Raw genomic sequence first — 20,181 nt, 5'->3', positions numbered from 1 at the left:
AGGTAGGTTCTTAGAACAGTGTCTGCAATATAGTAAGCACCATGTAAGTGTTTATTACTACTGTATTGCATCAGTATTACTTAATCTAGCAGGGACATTTTATGCCCAAAGCATGAGAGTCTCCAATCCAAGGAAGGCCATGATAGTAATAACAATATGTAATCTTAACTGCAGTGATTGGATTTCATCATTCTGCGTAATCTAGGTTGAATGATCCATCAACCATTTCTTTTACTCAAATATTTGCTGAGTGCATCCTGTGTGTAGGTCCTACAGTATGACAAAAGGACATGCTCCCAGGGTACCTGGGTGGCTGTCAGTTAAGCGTCTGCCTTCAGCTCAAGTCATGACCCCGGTATCCTGGAAACGAGCCAGTGTCAGTGTTGGCGGGGCTCCCTGCTCAGTGGGGAGTCTGCTTCTCCCTTCCCCTGCTTTTGAGCTCTCGCTCACTCACACTCCCTCCCTCTCAAATAAATAAATAAAATCTTTTAAAGAAAAGAAGAAAAGAGACATGCTCCCAATCTCATAAAGGACGCCAACACAAACAAATAGTTGAGATGTGGTGTACTAAATGCTAAAATGGAATTACACGCAGAACAGAGTGGTGGGACCAAGGATGTCATTAGAGCAGGAGAAGAGTGGTTTAGCTTTTGCAGGATAAGGAGGTGTTTTCCAGGTGACCAAGGGAGAGGCAGGCATCTGGGAAAAGGAGCCAAGTAATCTAAAAAGAGATATCAAAATGAGTTTGGGGAACCATAAATGGCTCAACATAGATGGAGTGTAAGATGCATGAAGGATTAGAAGTTGAGGTTAGAGGCTGTGTCTTAGCCTAGCACTGTCAAGATCAACATCTCAGGTATCTTGGGGTTTGTTCTTGCATTAGCCCACCCCTTGCTGGCCTCTTTTACTTTCTTAGAATTAGCTCATATCTGACTCTTAGAGACACTGAGTGTTTAATCTCCTTGGGTAGCTCCAGCCCAGCCTGACAATTTACTGTTGTCAGTGTAGGCAGGGTTTTACCCCATGAACATAAGTGACAGGATTCCTTTCCAGCCATATTCCATCCAAAGTCGAGGTGTCCTTGGCACTGCCCCAGCCATTAATCCCAAACTCCTACTGCAATCCTTTCTGATAAGATACTATCTAAGGACAGTTTTTAAAAACATTTAAATTCTAAACCTCTCCTTTCTATCATCTCTGAACACTTGTATTAAACAGTTGTGATTGCAGAAGAGTCTGTGGTAGAGTCTAAGCATAAGCAAAAGACCCCCCAGCCCGAGTCCCAAGAGTGGAGGGTAGATCTGGCCCCAGCCTCCTGCATCAAGCGTGGAGATTCACATTTTGAAAACTCCAATCTCAGGTGATGCATAGAGTTTGGGAATCCTGTCCCAGATACAGGCCTCAAAACAGCAGAAAGAGTGGCCAGAAGTTCAGTGTAGAGTCAGAATCAGGTTCGGTTCCCATCTTACCCTCCTGTTAATGGGGATTTGGAGTTAAAAGCTTTGACAATCTGATTTTTATTGGTGAACAATGGTGTCGATAATATGTATCTCATTGTGATTGAGAAAGTCAAGATATACTTCTTAGCATAGCATTTGTGCTTTGCACAAAATAAATGCTCAATAAAAGGCTGCTATTACAACAAAGCCAGTAAAGATTTCGCCTCTGGCTGGTGCCCTTTTCCTTCAAATGCCCTAACCTTCTCTTTCTATTCCATAGATGATCTTGACCTCGAATCAAGGCAACTTTTTGACTCTGATATCTTGGGGTGGCAGGGAGTTTTTCATCTTTCCTTTAAAAACATGGTCCCCTATAAAACCAGCAGTATTTGAGTAGTAACTATATCCGGGTAACCATTCACTGACGCTTGAGGTCCATTCAAGGAGTCAAAGACACCCGTCTGGTATTTTGTGTGTCCTGCGCCGGAAATAGAATCAGGTTTTCTGATGTTCTGATGACCATGCCCTGTCTGCATGTATGCATCCTTCCATCCAAGAAATCTTCCATTTCGGAGGGCTTTCAAACAGGATAATCTCTCATTGTGCTGTGTGTGCTTGAAGTGACCACACATGAGGTAATCTCCCTGAAATCTCCTTCATCTCATAGAGCTCATTATGTCTGAAGGAAGCCCAGAAAGGGAGCTTCTAGGCAAGACTTCCAATTCGCCCCTTATTGTCAAGGACAGTTGAAATCTTTCTACTTTATCCTTCTGTGAAGTACGCAAAAAATGTCATATGGAAAAATGAAATTAAACACATCATCTCCTCCCTCTTGGGGGCTATTCCTGGATAGGTGCATGGATAGCTAGATGAATGGGTGGGTGGATTGGTGAGTTTTAGGTATTGTACTCAGTTCCAGAGATAGGAAGCCAGTTGGGCATGCCCCTTCCTTCAAGGAATGTACAGGCTAGTAGCTAGTAGATGAGAGGAACAAACAAATGAACATGAGATGCAGAGTAGAGGAATCTGTGGGACAGTTGTGAGACCCAGCAGAGCCAGAGGGTTCAGGTATTCTTGAAACAGTGATGCTGAAAGTAAGATTTTCACAAGAGGGAGATAGTATCTCCCTCCAGACAGAAAAATGGACCAGCTAAAGGAAGAACTTGCACAAGTGTGAAGACCTAAGACAACAAGAATTATTTGGTGACTTCAGATGGTTTGAGCATAAACATACAGTGATTGAAGTAGTCCCAGATGACTATGGAGACCTGTAATACCAACATTTTTGAGAGATATTATATATTAATAAATACCATCAACTTTATTCTGAAAGCTACTCAGAATTCAGAATTTCAGAAAAAGTGGCAGCATCAGCCTGACATTTTAAATCAAAAGGAAAAAGGAGAGAAGAATGGATTAGAGAGAGGCCAGGCTACAGTCAGGGAATCCAGGAATTTAGACAGAAGGCAGGAAGGCCTGAAGGTAAGTAATAGCAATACGAATGGAAGAGAGATTGGTACAGAAAGGCAACAGAATCTGTGGGACTTGTAACTGATAGGTTTTGAGATGAGCTAAGGAAGAGGAGCTAAGAGATGATTCCTAGGTTTCCAGCTTGGGCTTTAGGGAGGAAAAGGGTGGCACCATTCCTTAATAAAGAGAATATGAAACTAAGCATGACTTACGGTAAATGTAATTATCTTTGGTAATCAATTTTTATGGGCTATCCAATAGACATTTTAATATATGAGTCTGGCATTTAGTTTAGTAGTTTGGGCAGGAGATCCATGTATTTAGGAGTTATTTTGTAAAGTGGTATGTGAATATATGGGGGTGTCACTCAGGAGGAGGGGATTGAGAAAATAAGGTGCAAGGATGGAGCCCCAGGGTACATGGAGATTTAAGAGGCAAATGGAGAAGAGATCATAGAGGGACCAGGAAGCCCATGGTGTTACAGAAATGGAAAAGTTTCAAAGAATACATGATCAAACTCAAATAAGGTAAGAACAGAAAAGATTGAATCTAATTGGATTGAATCTGAAGATCATGGGAGCTAGCCCCATGCACTGGTGGAAGTGAGAGTTTGAAGGGAAAGGCTTGAGAGTTATGGAAGGTGAAGAAATTGAGATTCTTCTTTTGAAATAAAAAAGGGAGAGGAAAAAGTGGAAAGTTGTGGAAAGATCCTTATTACCTTCTCTAAGTGACCAATATACTGTTCAACAATTATTCCTATTAGGAAACTTTTTATGTCCAACTTAACTACATTTCTAGTTTTTCAAAGATAAAAAGGTAATGCCATATTTTTTTCTGAATAAAATTTGCTAAGTATCATGCTTATTACACAGATTTGGTTTATTTATTTTTAAATTACAGTAACCACGGCCAAAAAAAAAGAAATTTGAAAATGATTTCAATTCACTAGTGTTGGGATTATTTACAAGTACCTATGTAAACATTTTAACCAAACAAGATTTCTGTTGCCATATGTTTGGATATCCCAAAGGAAAAATCTGATCCCAAGTGTTAATAACCTAGGAAGGCAGTTGGGCTGTCTCTGAATTGGGATTTTTAAATGTTCGGCTCTGAAGCTATCCCAATAACACATGCTTTCTAGAACATTAAAGAGACTTCTATTATATCAAATAGATTTTCCATATAGCTGTGTGGTATGTTTAGCCCTCTGTTTAACTTTTGTTATGTTCTTCAGTAAGAGTTTAAAGCTTTCTTTATACAGCTATGTCTTTTATCTTTCTTGTTAAATTCCACATATTTTACAGGTCTTTTTTTCTTCTAATGGTACATGGGAATTTAGGTACATTTACTTTTCTAACTTATCAGTAGGAAAGAGAAAACTATTTCAGACTGTTTATCTGGTATACCTGAACATATCTTGCTATTGCTAATTATTTTGGCAAAGTTTCTTGAGCTTTCTATTGGACAAATTATATTATTTGCAAATAAATATAAGTTTACCTTAAAAAAAAAATGCTTTCTACCAAAGCAAGGAACCAGACAGAATACAGTTAAAGGCAAATGTCACTTGGAATGCCTTCTTTAAATGTTCGACATTTTAGCAACATCTGCTGTAAAAGCAAAACAGTGAGAACGTAAAATCTCTTTGGAAAAGAAGACTCACAAGAAAGCATGATCGTTTAGTCCACATCTGGCATGAATTACTTTATTAATTTTCTTTTATTTACTAGTTTTTATTTGACAGCTGTGATACTTTTTTCCAGAGCAGAAATCAATAAAGCCATAACTCTTTTCCCATCTGTGGTTCATTTTCCTCTTAAAAGAGACACAAAGGGTTTAGGGGAAAGTTGCTTTATGTTCTGCTGTATTTGCAATCCTCGTTTTGTTTCAGGGGCCTCCGGGACCAGGAGGAGAAGCTGGGAGTCCAGGCCATTTGGGAAGCCAAGGAAATAAAGTAGGTCACATTCTTTAAGCCCACCAAAGTTAAGGTTTTAATACAAAGGAGAACCTCTTTCAATACAAAGGAGAACCTCTTATTGCCCCTGCACCCGGGGTTGATTCTTAGAGAGCCAGCAACGTCTAAGGACGTGGGTGTGGACCACAATGAGGTCAAGGATTCCAGCTCAGCATAATTTCATGAGGGGCTACACCCATTCTTAGCCGGGGGGGGACCTCAGGGAAGGAAGACTGTTCTGGGGGAGGCCTTCCTTTGCCCCTCTATTCTTCCCTCCCCTCCTCTCTTGTTTTCTTCTCTGCTTCCTCCTTGCATATAAACCTTTGCTGAACACCTCTCAGACAAAGTCACTCCACTAGTATTCTGTTGGATCAGAAACTCAGCTTCAGGAGAGTAGAGATCTTCGACTGTTTGCTCACTGATGCATCCCTAGTGCTTTGAACAGTTCCTGGCACATAATTGCTTAGTAAATATTTGCTTAATGAAAGAATTTCTGGGTTGTATGATAGATATGACATGGAATCAATCCCCATGGGATTTAGAATATTTTCAAGACAATAATATATGACATAAAGTAGATCAGGATATGGGTCTGAGAATGGAGATTTAAATATAGTATTAGTGAAGTATTTCCGGGCTGGGGAAAGAAACATCATAGAGGATACAGACTTGGAGCAGACCGTAGAAGATAAGAAAGACTTTGGCAAGCAGAGAGGAGGCATGGAGGATTTCAGGGAGAAGAAATTATGTGAAGGAAAGCACAAGGTTAGAAAATCCTGGGTGTGGGTATTTGCGGGGGGGTGGGGAGGAGGGAATGATCCTGTCTCATAGGCACGTAAAAAAGTCTGTAGTCACTCACTTTGTTAAGTAGCCAGTACAGTGCTATTCACAATTGTTTTCATGGAGTGTTTGAACACAGCCAGACTTGGGAGGATTTTGAATAGGCTACTCTGTAGAAATATTTTGAAGGCTGAGGGATTGGCAGCTAGGAGACCAGTGGGTATGTTCTAACAGTCTCCAAGACAAGCAGTGACTGGATGACTTAACACAGTGAGGATAGGAGGGGCTCATGATGATTCTGGAGGACTCCTCCAGTAGGGAACTAAGGTAGAGAGAAGAGGACTAGATGGCTTGTGGACTTGCAGCATGAGTGTAGTACCATCCCAGAAGCAGGAAAGTCACGAGGAAGAGTGGTGTAGGAATGAAGGGAATATTTTTGGGGAATAGAGGAAGTTTAGGGCTGGTCGGAGATGCAGTTTCAGAGACATTTGGAGTTTTAAAAAGACTCTTGGTGGTGTGTATTTGTAAGAAGGATTAGGGAGACAGTGAATTATTAGAAAGGAGGGGAAAGAAACAAATGCATACTGGGTGCTGAGAAGAAGAGTTGAGGAAGGAGAGGTCAAATGTATGGTGCAGAACAGATAAGGAAGGGGGAGTGAAGAAGCCATTGCCTCTGGTGGCTGAGATGCTCTAACGAATATTTTCAAAACTGAAAGCCCTCCAAAGGGTGCGACAGAGGGAATCGAGAGAGAGATAGGCAGGAATGGATGGCTCCTAGGGCTAGTTAGAAGTGAGAGAGTAGAAGGAGATAGATAGAAGCAGGGTAGTTGTGCCAAAAAGATCATTATTAATAAGAGGGACTTTTAAAGGAGAAGGGGCAAGAATTTGGAAATAAGTACCCTCAAAGTAAGCCCAAATCCTTTGGGAAGTCCCAAGATAAATTAAATCCTCTAGATTCATTGTTAACTGAGATGAGCCCCAAACAATTACTCCTACCTTATTCCAATAAGCTCAAGTTCCCAGGGAGACAAACAACTCAGTGATTAATCCTGGGCTCAACGTCTGGCTATCCCAATAAAAAAGTGACCCTGAACAAGCCATATGGCTTCCCTTGTTTCCCTACCTTAAGGCAGATGTTCTCAAGTTTCACTGTGTATAAGAATCAGCTGATAAGCTTATTTAAGAAGGCATATTCTTGGGCTCCGTTACCAGAGACTATACCAGTGGGGGCCAGGAATTTCCTTTGCGTATGGACCTGAGGTAATCATGAGGCAGGTGGCCTCCAGAGCATACTTTGAGAGCCACTACACTGAAAGGAAGATATCAGGGAAGATCTGCTTCCCATCTATGGAACCCTTTTTGTTTTACTCTCAGAGTTCAATGCTGGTGGACATTTGTCCGTTTGCGCTTTTCACACTTAACGGGGTTGCCTTTCTATCCTTAAAAATGAGTTAACCACTCCCACTCCTTAAGTGTGAGCTTCAGACACTTCCACACTCCTCTTTCCAAAGAGTACGTTATGGAAAGGGCAGGGGGGAATAACTAGATAGTGGAGAAATGACCAACACTACCTCAGCCAAATAGTCAAGGTTGACATCAGTAATGATAGCCATGTTGATACTATGTTCTCTTTTTATGTTGTGCTGAGAATGGCACTTTACCTCTGTGGTCTTTACCCCAAAAACCCATAAAACCCAACTTAATCATGAGAAAAATCCCAAGGAGGGACATCTTACAGAATATCTGAGCAGTACTCCTCACAACTGTCAAGGTCATCAAAAATAAGGAAAATCTGATAAACTGTGTCACAGTCTAAAAGAGCTTAAGGAGACACGATATGGTATCCTGGATAGGATCCTGGAACAGAGAAAGGATGTTGGGTAAAAACTAAAAAAAAATTAAAAAAAATAAAGTATGGGCTTTAGTTAATAATAATGAATCGGTATTCATGTATGCATTGTGATAAATGTGCCCTACTAGTGTAACTAATACAATGTTAGTAGGAGAAGTTAGATATTGAGTGTATAGGAACTCCGTGTACTACTTTAAAATTTCTATAAATCTAAAATCTTAAATTTTAAGTTTTTTTTTTTAAGGAGTTAACCTTCTTTTCTAAAGCTCTGTTAACTTTAACTTTCCCAAGTAGCTGGACTTGACTCAACACAATACTGAGATTGATTTATAACCCACAGTAGAGTTCTACTAGTCAGAAGTCAAAAACTATTGCCACGATGCCGTGCTGCCTTGGTTATCTTGATTAGCACTTAAAACTAGATTAGTAAGTCTGTTGAACTGCGGCAGCCAGATGATTTGATGGATCATCTTGGAAACAGTTTTGTTCATTTTTTTAAACAGTACAGAGCTTCCTCTTTGACTCATGGTAAGACATTTCCAAGGGTGTGGTTCATGGCACTGAGCTGCCAAGATGGCAGCTTGCACTAAACAATGCATCAGACTTGCTGGGGCTTCATTCATCAATGGAGGGGATCTCGCTGGCCAACAATAGCAATTCCTTGCATTACGGATACAACTCGCAGTCCTGACCACAAATCTGTTGTCACTGTGTGTGATACACATGGATGCAGTTATATAACTAGCTGTTGTCTTAATACCATCACTGCCAATTTCCTTTACAAAAAACAAAAACAAAAACAAAAAACTAATAAGGACATGTTCTTTCTGTTTGACAGGGAGAGCCTGGAGATTTGGGAGAAAAAGGAGCAATTGGTCTCCCAGGTCCTCGAGGCTTGCCGGTTTGTACTGGATCACTACTTTTGACCTGGTCCTTGGAATCTTTTAGTTCAATAGATATCCCATGTGGTTCTCTGAAGAGTGCATTAAAGATACCACCCCAGTCTAGCCTGATAGCTTTCTAGAAATTGCGATATTATCCTCAACTTGGATTAGTTCCTTGGCAAGCTTTCCTAAGGTGGCAACTTCCCAGGTACCAAAAATCCTGGCCAGGATGCTTTTGAAGCCAAATGATAAACTGGACAAACCTTGTCTTTAGCATCCCCATAGCCCTTCTTCCATTCTTTCCTGCCATCAGAACCTCTTCCTCAGAAACCCAGCCCACACTCCCCCAGCGCTCAGGATTTTTCACAGACCTCTGCAAGGGTCTGACAGTGGCCACTGGCCAGGCATTTAGGAGGTCTTACTCTCATCCAGCAAACTGAACGTGAATTAGAGCTAAGGTTTTAAAATACAGGTGTTAAACAGAAGAGCTAAAACTACTCCCTCCTTTTATTGAGATTACTGTATGCCTGAAATTTTCCCCTTCAGTCTTCATAATAGCACCATGAGCGGTGATAATTTTTAGTCCCATTCTACAGATGACACAAGTGAGCCTCAGGGACAATGCACTGTCTGTATCTGTCACCGAGAGTTGCCTTTATTGCCAAATGTTAGTGCCCAGCCCCAGAGAGAGAACCTGCTTCCTGCTTTCTCCTAATCAAACCAAAAAACTGTGTGTCTTGTTCTCGTGTGAATAAGCCTGCCTCCAATTTGTAGTCTGGGATATTTATAACGAAGGCCTTTGTTTACAGGGTGATGATGGCAACCCAGGTTATGGTAGCACTGGAAGTAGAGGAGCAAAGGTAAGACACATCGACTAGAAGCTAGGTATTTCCATTTATTTTTTGTTGTTTGTTTTGGTTTTGTTGGTTTTTTTTTTTTTTTGCCGCATTTAAGAGAAAAAAAGGCAGTGAATAACGCAGTCTTAGACATTTAGGGATAGATTTTGATCATTTATTTGTTGATATCCCTTGGAGAATGTGATAAAAGAAAAAACAATTTGATGGCTCAAGGTTCAGGCAACAACTGAAACTTGAAAATTAATTTTCTGTTCCTTTGCAAAGATGTGGAGCCAGGGCCTGACTTGTTCCAGCCCGAACAGTGTGTCTAATCTTAGCAGCTCTGTGCTCGGGTTTACTTAGGGAGCCATTCCAAAGTTGATTCTCTTCTTAGTATGTTTAACCATTAGTAAGAGGTTTTACAGGGTCTTCCTAAATGCATTGGGCCAAGCAATAACTCAAAAATAAAAACTTATAGCTTTGTATCAGAATTATAACTTTACATTTTTGAATATTTAAGTGTCTGGAAGAAAGATAGATAAATTTACAAAACCAATGATTTCTATATACTAACAATCGCCACTTAGAAACCATAATAAGAATACCCACAAAAACAGAGTTAAGAATATCCTTTCTGCAAAATGTTTGAGACCTATGACAAAAAATTACTGAAATATAAAACTTTACTAAATGAAGACATCCAAATTCTTGTTGGAAAGTCTAAAACATTACAAAGGATCAATTTAATTCCAAGTGAAATCCCACCAGGAATGATGCAAGAGGCTGTCTAGAAGGATAAACAAACCCCAAAAAGCTAAAATTTCTTTGAAAAAGAAATCAGTAATGAATGAGACTTTTCCAATGAACTTTCTCTTTAGAATAGAGAATTAATTGAAAACAATCTCAATATCTGATAAAGGGAAATAGTAGCTTCTAGCACCGGAATATTAGCCACTCTTTAAAATGAAAATATATTAAGTTTATAATCACGTAAAGAAATTATGTGACAGTATCAAGTAAAAAATCAGGATATAAAATATCAAAAAGAATATTTATCCCAATTGTGCTAAAAAGTGCATTTGGAAGAGCTTAAAGAAAATACGATAAAACATTTATAATGGTTCTGGGTAGTGCGATTTTAGATGATTTTTCTTCTTTCTATTCTTTTCTATTTTATGTATGTTTGAGGAGATACCACCCGGAGTAATCCGAAACTAAACTTTATTTTAAATAAACATTTTTTTTTCATCAAACGGGGATTGTCAGACGTCTTCAGTTATAGTCTGTGGACTAAGTAGGGTAAACAGAGGACTAGAAAGCCAATGATCAAGTTTTGGCTCTAGGCTTCTCACCTGTCTCCACTGAAATACGTGTTAAGAAGACGGTTTCAGAAACGCTTTGCCATCTAGCCAGCTATCCTGTTAAACACCTTCAGTAGAAGGAGAGCTGATTTATAATTCCTCAGATGTGCCCATTTGTCCACTTATCTAGGTTGTCATAGATATTTTGGTATCGATAGCTTAATTTAGAAATTGGAGCTTGTTTCTCAAGTAGTGCTGTATCGTTGCGTTTTCGGGTGTTTGGGCCCTTTCTAAAGCCAAAGAAGGCAGCAGGTAAAATTACAGTCAGCACAGCCTACCGCGGCGATGTGCGCATGTACTGATTTTCCACACTGTCAATTACAGGGGCAAGAAGGATTTCCTGGAGAAAGTGGACCGAAGGTACTGTGTTCTTCATATTAAGTAGAGACCGGTCAGAGATATTCCTCAGGCTATGAAATGTATCACAGGACAATAGAAGAATAGTTAATCATAAATGAACAAAAAGAACCTTTGGGGCACCTGGGTGGCTCAGTCGGTTAGGTGTCTGACTCTTGATTTCGGCTCAGGTCATGATCTCGGGGTTGTGAGATCAAGCCCGGCATCGGGCTCCACGCTCAGTGTGGGATTCTCTCTCTCCCTCTGCTCCCACCCCTACTCACTCTCATGTGCACATTCTCTCTACGAAAGAAAGAAAGAGGAAGGAAGGAAGGGGGGAAGGAAGGAGGGAAGGGGGAGGGAGGGAGGATCGATCTTTATGAGGAAATTGGGGGAAGAAAGAAGAAGGCTTTTTTAAAAATTTCATTTCTAGTTTTTAAATTCATAAGGGAAGAAATCATCCTTATTTTTCTTCTCACATGGACTCCTTTCCCTCTATCATATGTATTTTCTTCTTCGCTCAAAGGAAATAAAATGGAAGGAAAACCAAGCCCTGCATTCTTCACCTGGCTCTATTTTTCCAGTATGATAAGTCCCTTCCAATAATCCATTAGCAATGATGCCTTCTACCTTAAGGCTTTCACTTTTATTAGAAACATTTACTGAGTTCAGTAAACGCCAGGTCCTGTGATAGGATCGGAGGACAAAATAAAGGGCACTGTTTGTGTCTCCGGGGAGGCTCGGTTGTGGCTGGAGAAAGGGAGGCAGAAGTTAAACAACGAGGCTGCAGCGCGCTGCTGCGTAGAGAGCTATAGAAACGAGGGGAGGACGTTGAAGAGGGAGGAGAGGGCAGGCACGTCAACGAAGACTGTTGAAGATTAAAATGTATGTGAAAAATGTCTTCATGTTGGAATAAGCTTAAAAACACATTGAGATATAGTTCTTTGATTTTAATTACCATTGTATTTTTCTGAACTTATTTAGGGTGAGACTGGGGACCCTGGTGGTCCAGGAGAAACTGGACCCAAGGGAGCTAGAGGCAAGACGGTAAGCTTCTTAGATTCCAATGTCTTACCACCATGGCCTCTTTGGGAAGTCCTTTTCATGGTTTTACAATCATTTGAGTTGTCACTTGTTCCCCCAAGACTTGCAAAATGTGTGTGTGTGTGTGTGTGTGTGTGTGTGTGTTCTTAAGGCAAACCTGGGGAAGGGAGATGGTTATACGACTCATCCTCCAATGCCAGCAAGAAGGCAAAGAAGTGTTTGCTTTTAATTAACAAGGTCACCTGTTCTAGCTGCCAATGTACCATTCTTTTTTTTTTAATAATAATTTTTTATTATGTTATGTTAGTCACCATACAGTACATCCTTAGTTTTTAATGTAAAGTTCCATGATTCATTAGTTGCATATAACACCCAGTGCACCATGCAATACGTGCCCTCCTTACTACCCGTCACCGGTCTGTCCCATTCCCCCACCCCCCACCCCTCTGAAGCCCTCAGTTAGTTTCCCAGAGTCCATAGTCTCTCATGGTTCATTCCCCCTTCTGTTTACCCCCCCCCTTCGTTCTTCCCTTCCTTCCCCACCGATCTCCTTATTTTTTATGTTCCACAAATGAGTGAAACCATATGATAATTGTCTTCTTGACTCTGGAAATAAGATTTTGTTTTAGGAATCCTTGTGGTCAAAAACAGTTCTCCACTGGCAAAATATGGTTAGTTTAATCCCATTTTCCTGGCAGATTTAGTGCAGCCTAATGCCCACTGACATCTTGCTCTTCACCGTTAAGGTTTTGTTACACTACTTGTAATAAGGTATATCCTAAAAGGTCCTCTTCCCTTTTAGCTTAAGAGAGTATGTCTTAATTTTTATGAGAAAATTTCCATTTATTATGTAACTGCATACGTCCTTGTTATTCCATAGAAGGACTCGGACATTTCCTAAAGCTTTGGCTCACTCGTAACGAACACAAGTGTCCAGTTAGCTCACAGGCATCAGCGAATTTGGGTTCCGGTGGGTTAAGAATGGATTTCTGCGTTTGTTGACTCTTTATATTTACACTGTGTACAAATGACATGGCCGCTCTGTGAGAGAGACATTCTTCTGATAATTGCCTCTCAAAAATGTGTTTCTTTTCTTCAGCACAGCACCGATTGGGTAAACCGATCTTAACACCATGTTAATTAGCAGGAAAAGAAAAAGTGATATAACTTGGTACTTGGGGTGGTTTTCCAGTTTTGTCATTATAGTTAATTTTATTCTGATCCAATTTTTTATTAAGTATAACAAGAACTTTATGTACAGAGATTTTTTTTTTCTAGCTCATTGTTAAATTGCCTGTTCTTCTAAGGGATCCTGTAGCAGCTTCTTTGCTGTCCTGTGTGTTCATTCTCTTTTGTACCTTGACCATTTCTACCTCTGTGACTCTCTTTCCAGGGTTTTTAAAATTTTATTGAAATAGAGCTGATATACAATATTAGTTTCAGGTGTCCAACACAGTGATTCAACAGTTATATAGATTACAAAATGCTCACCACGATGTGTAGTCACCATCTGTCACCGTATAATGTTATTCTAATATTGACTATATTCCCTATGCTGTTCTTCTCATCTCTGTGGCTTATTTATTTTATAACTGAAAGTGTGTACTTCTTAATCCCCTTCACCCATTTCACCCATTCCTCCACCCACCACCCCTCTGGCAACAACCAGTTTGTCCTCTGTATTTATGAGTCTATTTCTATTTTTGTTGTTTTTCTGTTTTTCTTGTGGTTCTTTCTTTGTTTATTCATTTGTGCTGTTTTTTTTAGATTCCACATATAAATGAAATCATATGGTATTTGTCTTTCTCTGGCATATTTCACTTAGCATAATACCTTCTAGGTCCATCCATGTTGTCACAAGTGGCAAATTTTTATTCTTTTTTATGGTTGATATTCCATTGAGTGTGTGTATCCGTTCTTTATCCATTCATCTATTGCTTCCATAGTTCAGGTATTGTAAATAAGACTGCAGTAAACGTAGGGGTGCAGATCTCTTTTCAAATTACTGTTTTTATTTTCTTTGGGTAGACACCCAGAAGTGGAATTACTGGGTTATATTGTGTTTCTATTTTTAATTTTTTGAGGAACTTCCATACTGCTTTCCATACCGGCCGCAACAATTTGCATTTCTACCAGCAGTGCACCAGAGTTCCCTTTTCTCCACATCCTTGACCCTTGTTATTTCTTATCTTCTCGATACCAGCCATTCTGACTGGTGAGGTGATATCTCACTGTGGTTTTGATTTGCATTTCCCTGATGATTAGTGATGTTAAGCACCTTTTCATCTGTAAAACCATCTGTACGTCTTTGCAGAAATGTCTGTTCAAGTCCTCTGTCCATTTTTTGATCAGATTTTTTATGTGTATATGTGTGTGTTGAGTTGTTTGAGTTCCTTATATATTTTGGATATTAACCCCTTATTGGATATACCATTTGCAAATATCTTCTTTCATTCAGTAGGTTGCCTTTTCATCATTGTTACTGGTTTCCTTCATTGCACAAAAGCTTTTTAGTTTGATAATAGTCCCAATTATTTATTTTTTGCTTTTGTTTCCCTTGCCTGAGGAGACAGATCCAGAAGATTAGTACCTATGTTTTCTTTTAGGAGTTTTATGATTTCAAGTTTTACATTTAGGTCCTTAATCCATTTGAGTTTGTGTGTGGTATAAGACGTTGGTCCAGTTTCATTCTTTGCATGTGGCTGTCCAGTTTTCCCAGCACCATTTGTTGAAGAGACTGTCTTTTCCCCATTGTATGTACCTACCTCTTTGGTCATAGATTAATTGACCATATAAGTGTAGGTTTATTTCTGGGTTTTCCATTCTGTTCCATTGAGTTATGTGTCTATTTTTGTGCCAGTACCATGATGTTTTGATTACTACAGCTTTGTAGTATGTCTTGAAATCTGACATTGTGATACTTCCAACTTTGTTTTTCTTTCTCAAAATTGCTTTGACTACTCAGGGTCTTTTATGGTTCCATACAGATCTTAGGATTACTTGTTCTAGTTCTGCAAAAAATACCACTGGTATTTTGATAGGGATTGCACTGAAATGTGTAGATTGCTTTGGGTAGCATGGACATCTTAACATTCTAATTCTTCCAGCCCATGAGCATAGAATATATTTCTACTTGCTTGTGTCATCTTCAGTTTCATTTATCAGTGTCCTATAGTGTTCATAGTATAGGTCTTTCACCTCCTTGGTTAAATGTCTTCCTGGACATTTTATTCTTTTTGATGCATTTGTAAATGGGATTGTTTTCTTAATTTCTCTTCTTGCTACCTTGTTATTAATGTATAGAAAAGCAAGAAATTTCTTATATTAATTTTGTATCCTGTGACTTTACTGAATTCCTTTATTCTAATAGTTTTCTGATGGAGTTATTAGGGTTTTCTATGTATAATATCATGTCCATCTGCAAATAGTGACAGTTTTACTTCTTCCTTACCAATTTGGGTGTCTTTTGTTCCTGGTCTGATTGCTGCAGCTCAGATTTCCAAGACTATATTGAATAAAGATGGTGGGAGTGGACATCCTTGTATTGTTCCTGATCTTAGAGGAAATGCTTTTGGGTTTTTATCATTGAATATGGTGCTAGCTGTGGATTTTTTATATATGGCTTTTCTTATGTTGAGGTATATTCCCTCGAAACTCATTTTGTTGGGAGTTTTTGTCATGAATGGATGCTGAATTTTGTCATATGATGTTATTCATTTGTTAATGTGTTGGCGTCATGTTATTTGCGGGTATTGAGCTAGTCTTCTCCCCTGGAGTAAATCCCACTTGACTGTGCTGGAGGAGTATTGTTGCGTTAGATTTGCTAATATTTTGTTGAGAATGTTTGCATCTATATTCATCAGGGATATTATTAGCCTGTAATTTTCTTTGTAGTGGTTTTTTTTTTTTTTTTCCAGTTTTGGTATTAAGGTAATGCTGCCCTCATAGAATGAATTTGGAAGTTTTCCTTCCTCTTCTGTTTTTTGGAGTAGTTTTAGAGGAGTGGGTATTAATCCTTCTTTAAACATTTGGTAGAATTCACCTGTGAAGCCATCTGGTCCTGGCTATTTGTTTGTTAGGAGTTTTTCAATTTCATTACTGGTCATTGGTCTGTTTAGATTTTCTTTTTTGATTCAGTCTTGGAAACAGTGTTTCTAGGAATTTATCCATTTCTTCTAGGTTGTCCAATTTGTTGGTATATAGTCTTTCGGAGTAGTCTCTTATCCTTTCTACCTCTGTAGTGTAAATTGTACTTTCTCTCATATTTCTAATTTGAGTCTTTTTTTTCTTGATGAGTCTGGCTAAAGGTTTATCAATATTGTTTACCTTTTCACAGAACCAGCTCCTAGTTTCATTAATGTTTCCTATAGTTTTTTTAGCCTGTATTTCATTTATTTCTGCTCTGCTCTTTATAATTTACTTCCTTCTAACTTTGGACTTGCTTTGTTCTCTTTTTTTCTTATTCCTTTGGGTGTAAGTTAGATTATTTATTTGAGATTTTTCTCTTTTTTTGAGGTAGGCCTGTATTGTTATAAATTTCCCCCTTAGAACTGCTTTTACTTCATCCCCCAAGATTTTGAACCATTGTGTTTCCATGTTCATTTGTCTCCAGGTATTTTTTGATTTCCTCTTTGATTTCTTCATTGACCCATTGGTTGTTTAATAGCATGTTGTTTAGCCTCCATGTATTTGTGGTTTTTTCCAATTTTCTTGTGACTGATTTCTAGTTTCATCCCATTGTGGTTGGGAAAGATGCTTGATATAATTTCAGTCTTAAATTTATTGATACTTGTTTTATAGCCTAATGTAATCGATCCTGGAGAATGTTCATAGCCCTGCAGTTCATAGCATCAGGGGTAGGGTTTCCATGGTTACTGAGTCTCCATCTCTCCTGCCATTCTCTTTGTGGTCCCTTTGTCCTTTGTTGCACAGAAGCTGTTCAGTCAGCCCTCAGTTCTTTTTTAGGAGGAATTGCTCTCTAGGTGGGTATAGATTTGGTGTGTCCTTGGGAGGAAGTAAGTTCAGGGTCTAACTATGACACCATCTTGGATACCTCTTGCCTATGTAGACATCATAAATTGGGTTTTAGGGGTACAAAATAAACTGCTTTCTCCCTCCATCCTGCTTCTCCTAAGACGACTGCATCTCAGCTATAATTCTTTTCCTCATGCATGTTTTTGGATGACTGTCCTTTAACATTATGATTTTTTTTAAAATGATATAATTAGAAAGATAATTGGAAAAGACTTTTAAATTAATCCACATGTCATCTGCATTGAAATATCTCTGGATCCTTTCCTTTGGCTTGTTAATGAAGTAGTTTACTCTTGAACATTGGAAGCATGCTAACAAGTTCAGCTGTTTGTTGGGTTCTTGTCCCTCAATGCCACATTAATCATTTTTATAAAACAATGAACCAGTGAGAAGCATGTGAACTTTTTCTTTTGGCCTTTGATTACTTGAATTTCTTTTTTTCCCACAATTTATCACTGTTTGTGACTTATTATTTCACCTGCCAAGCTGCTTTTCCCCTATGTAAATATTTCCGAATTTGAAGTTGAAGTTTAGACACTGAAAACTTCCAGGTTTTCCTTCTGAAAGAGCTGAAATTTCTGTTGGTGGAAGTTTCTGTTGATAAAGTTGTGCCTTCAATTTTGAGTGCCTCTTCAGTTTTCTTGGAATGATTACATTTTTAGTTTGTTTTCTAAATTTTCGCCTTGTTTTTTCCTCCCAACTGAAGGATTTTTTTTTAATTTGTCATGATTTTTAACCTTATTTTGTGAATATATATGTGTGTATGTATATTTTTTTTTTCAGTTTAACACATGCACATACTTTAAAGCAGGATATCTTCATCTCCGCACGATTAACATTTTGGGCCGGACAGTCCTTCATTGTGGGGCTGTCCTGTGCATTAGAGGATGTTTTGTAGCTTCCCTGCTCTCTACCCACTAGACGTCTGTGGCACTGCCCTTCTCCACTCTTCCCCATATGACAGCAAAAATGTCTCCAGACATTGTCAAATTTCCCTTGGTGGGGGGGGGGACAAAATTCTCCCTAGTTGAGAACCACTGATTTAAAGACTCAAATAATTTCACAAGGTTTCATACGAGAGAGGGAGAGAGAGGTGGGGGGGGAGGGGAAGAGAGAGAGAGAGAGAGAGAGGAGAAAAAAAAGGCAGTCCTTCTGCTCCTATCTCTTCTCTATTTTTTAAGTCGTCTTTTTGCTCTACTTTTCTGGGAGATTTTTTGGACTATTTCACAGTGCTCCTCTCATGATTTAATTTTAAAGAGCTTGTTTTTGTTCTCCAAATATTTTTTATACTATCTTGTTTCATGGTTGAAACATCTTCTCTTAGCTTTTTGAGAATATAAGTTAGTATTTCTACAGTCTTCTTTGTCCAACATAGTCTTTTTCCTGTAGTTTGTTTTTGTTTTTTGTTTTTTTTTCCGTGTGGATCTCTATTTCCAGCATGTCTGGAGAATGGGTTATCTCTTCCTATTTAAGAATTAAAAACAAAAAGGCTAATTGGAAGCCCCAAAGACATTGCTAGAGTTGGTCAACTGTAAGTTTTACTGAAGAGTGAGATCTGGCTGAGTTCTTTACTTAGCAGACCTCTGATAGCCGTATCTTTAGGTCTTCCTTCTTTGGTCAGATTCCCCTGAGAAGATTGTTTCAATTTCCTGCCTGAAGATGAAGGTCTGGCTGTAGTTTTCATGAAACCACATGAAAAAGGAAACCTGAGGGGTCTCATGTCTATTTCATATATCTTCATTGGATCACCCTGTTTTCAGGAGGGTTACCATGGGCCCTCAACTCTGCCTGGAGTTCCCTGGTACAGATATCTCAGCTTTACCTCTGTCTGTTGTTGGGATGGAAAAAGGATTATTCACCCAATTGCAGAGAATGGAGAGGAGATTGGAGGATTCCTAAAATGATTTTCAACCAGTCCTCCTTATTAAGCCCCTCCCCTTCACCTCCACTTTTGGAGGTACCCGGTGCTGCCAATTCTTGATCCTTTTGGGAACGGATTCTTGGCTTTCCCTGCTACTGGCTTAGGATACAGCTTTTTCAGATCTGCTAAGTCATTTAATACATATACATCTGCTTTCTAGCCTCTGGAGGTTTGTGGCTATTATATTCTTTCTCAGTCTCACCTTTTTTTTTTTTTTTTTTTTTTTTTGGCCCTTTAAAAAAATCTACTTAGGGATGTCTGGGTGGTTCAGATGGTTAAGCGTCTGCCTTTGGCTCAGGTCATGATCCCAGGGTCCTGGGATCGAGTTCCGCATCAGGCTCCCTGCTCAACAGGAAGCCTGCTTCTCCCTCTCCGCCCCCGCTCGTACTCTTTCTCTCAAATAAATAAAATCTTTTAAAATTTAAAAAAAATAAAATTCTACTTACTATCATTTTAATGCAACATGGAGAAGGGAGCCAAGTCAGTGCATATGTTCAGTTTGCCATTTGTTTTCCTGGAAGATTAATCTCTATCTCCTAAAGAAAATACAATCAATGAGGTTTTTTTTCCCTGCTCAACCCAGCACACTGTAGAATACCCAAAGATTCCCTGCCTCGTAGATAATACTTGTACAAATTAAGTTGATTTTAGACAACTTCATTTTTTCATTCCTGTAAAGGTTATAAATCCCATGGCATTTTGAATGAACTAAGGAATATTGCCCTAATTTTTAAATTAAATTTTAGCCTTCTTTATAATAAATTATATTGGTAAATGCACACGGAAGAATTCTTGGCATATAGTAAGTAGTCAGCAGTTGTTTTTATTACTGCTATTATTCCTCATTTCACTACAAATATCTCCAGCCAACTTTTAAGTGTTTTCTTCTTATTGTTTTGGGTTTCTTATATTTAAATTTTTGCTTTTCTGGGTTTTTTGTTCATTTATTTGTTGTCATCTACTGTCTCATTCAGATAAAAATTTCTCCTTTGATCCAACAATTCCAGTTCTAGCAATCTTCCCTAAGGAAATAATCAGAATTGCAACATATAATTTTTCTTGGTGTTACTTATTACAACAGCAGCAAACCTAAATGCCAACAATAAGGGAATGATGAAAGAAATTATGGTACATCTGTGTAATGGAATATTATGCAGCCATTAAAAATGATTTTGCCCCCCCCAAATTTAGTAACATGAAAACTTCAAGAGATTATATTTAGTTTAAAAGATAACAGGAAAAAGTATAAAATTATATTTTAAAAGAATAT

The 20,181-nt window shown here is 38.7% G+C and overlaps 1 protein-coding gene across 1 annotated transcript in view; it reads left to right on the top strand.

Annotated features, from left to right (window-relative positions):
- The window catches only part of COL6A6 (collagen type VI alpha 6 chain), a 105,947-nt gene that overhangs the window by 51,033 nt on the left and 34,733 nt on the right, over positions 1-20,181 (top strand). The window contains exons 23-27 of the mRNA XM_040636823.1: positions 4,801-4,863; positions 8,334-8,396; positions 9,189-9,239; positions 10,901-10,936; positions 11,897-11,959. Coding sequence (XP_040492757.1) covers positions 4,801-4,863; positions 8,334-8,396; positions 9,189-9,239; positions 10,901-10,936; positions 11,897-11,959 — 276 coding nt within the window. The remainder of the gene's footprint in view (positions 1-4,800; positions 4,864-8,333; positions 8,397-9,188; positions 9,240-10,900; positions 10,937-11,896; positions 11,960-20,181) is intronic.

This window comes from Ursus maritimus, unplaced genomic scaffold (assembly GCF_017311325.1).
Source record: "Ursus maritimus isolate PB19 unplaced genomic scaffold, ASM1731132v1 scaffold_20, whole genome shotgun sequence".
Taxonomy (NCBI): Eukaryota; Metazoa; Chordata; class Mammalia; order Carnivora; family Ursidae; genus Ursus; species Ursus maritimus.
The sequence above is the reverse complement of the archived record's forward strand: the minus strand, read 5'-3'. Positions and strand labels throughout refer to the sequence as shown.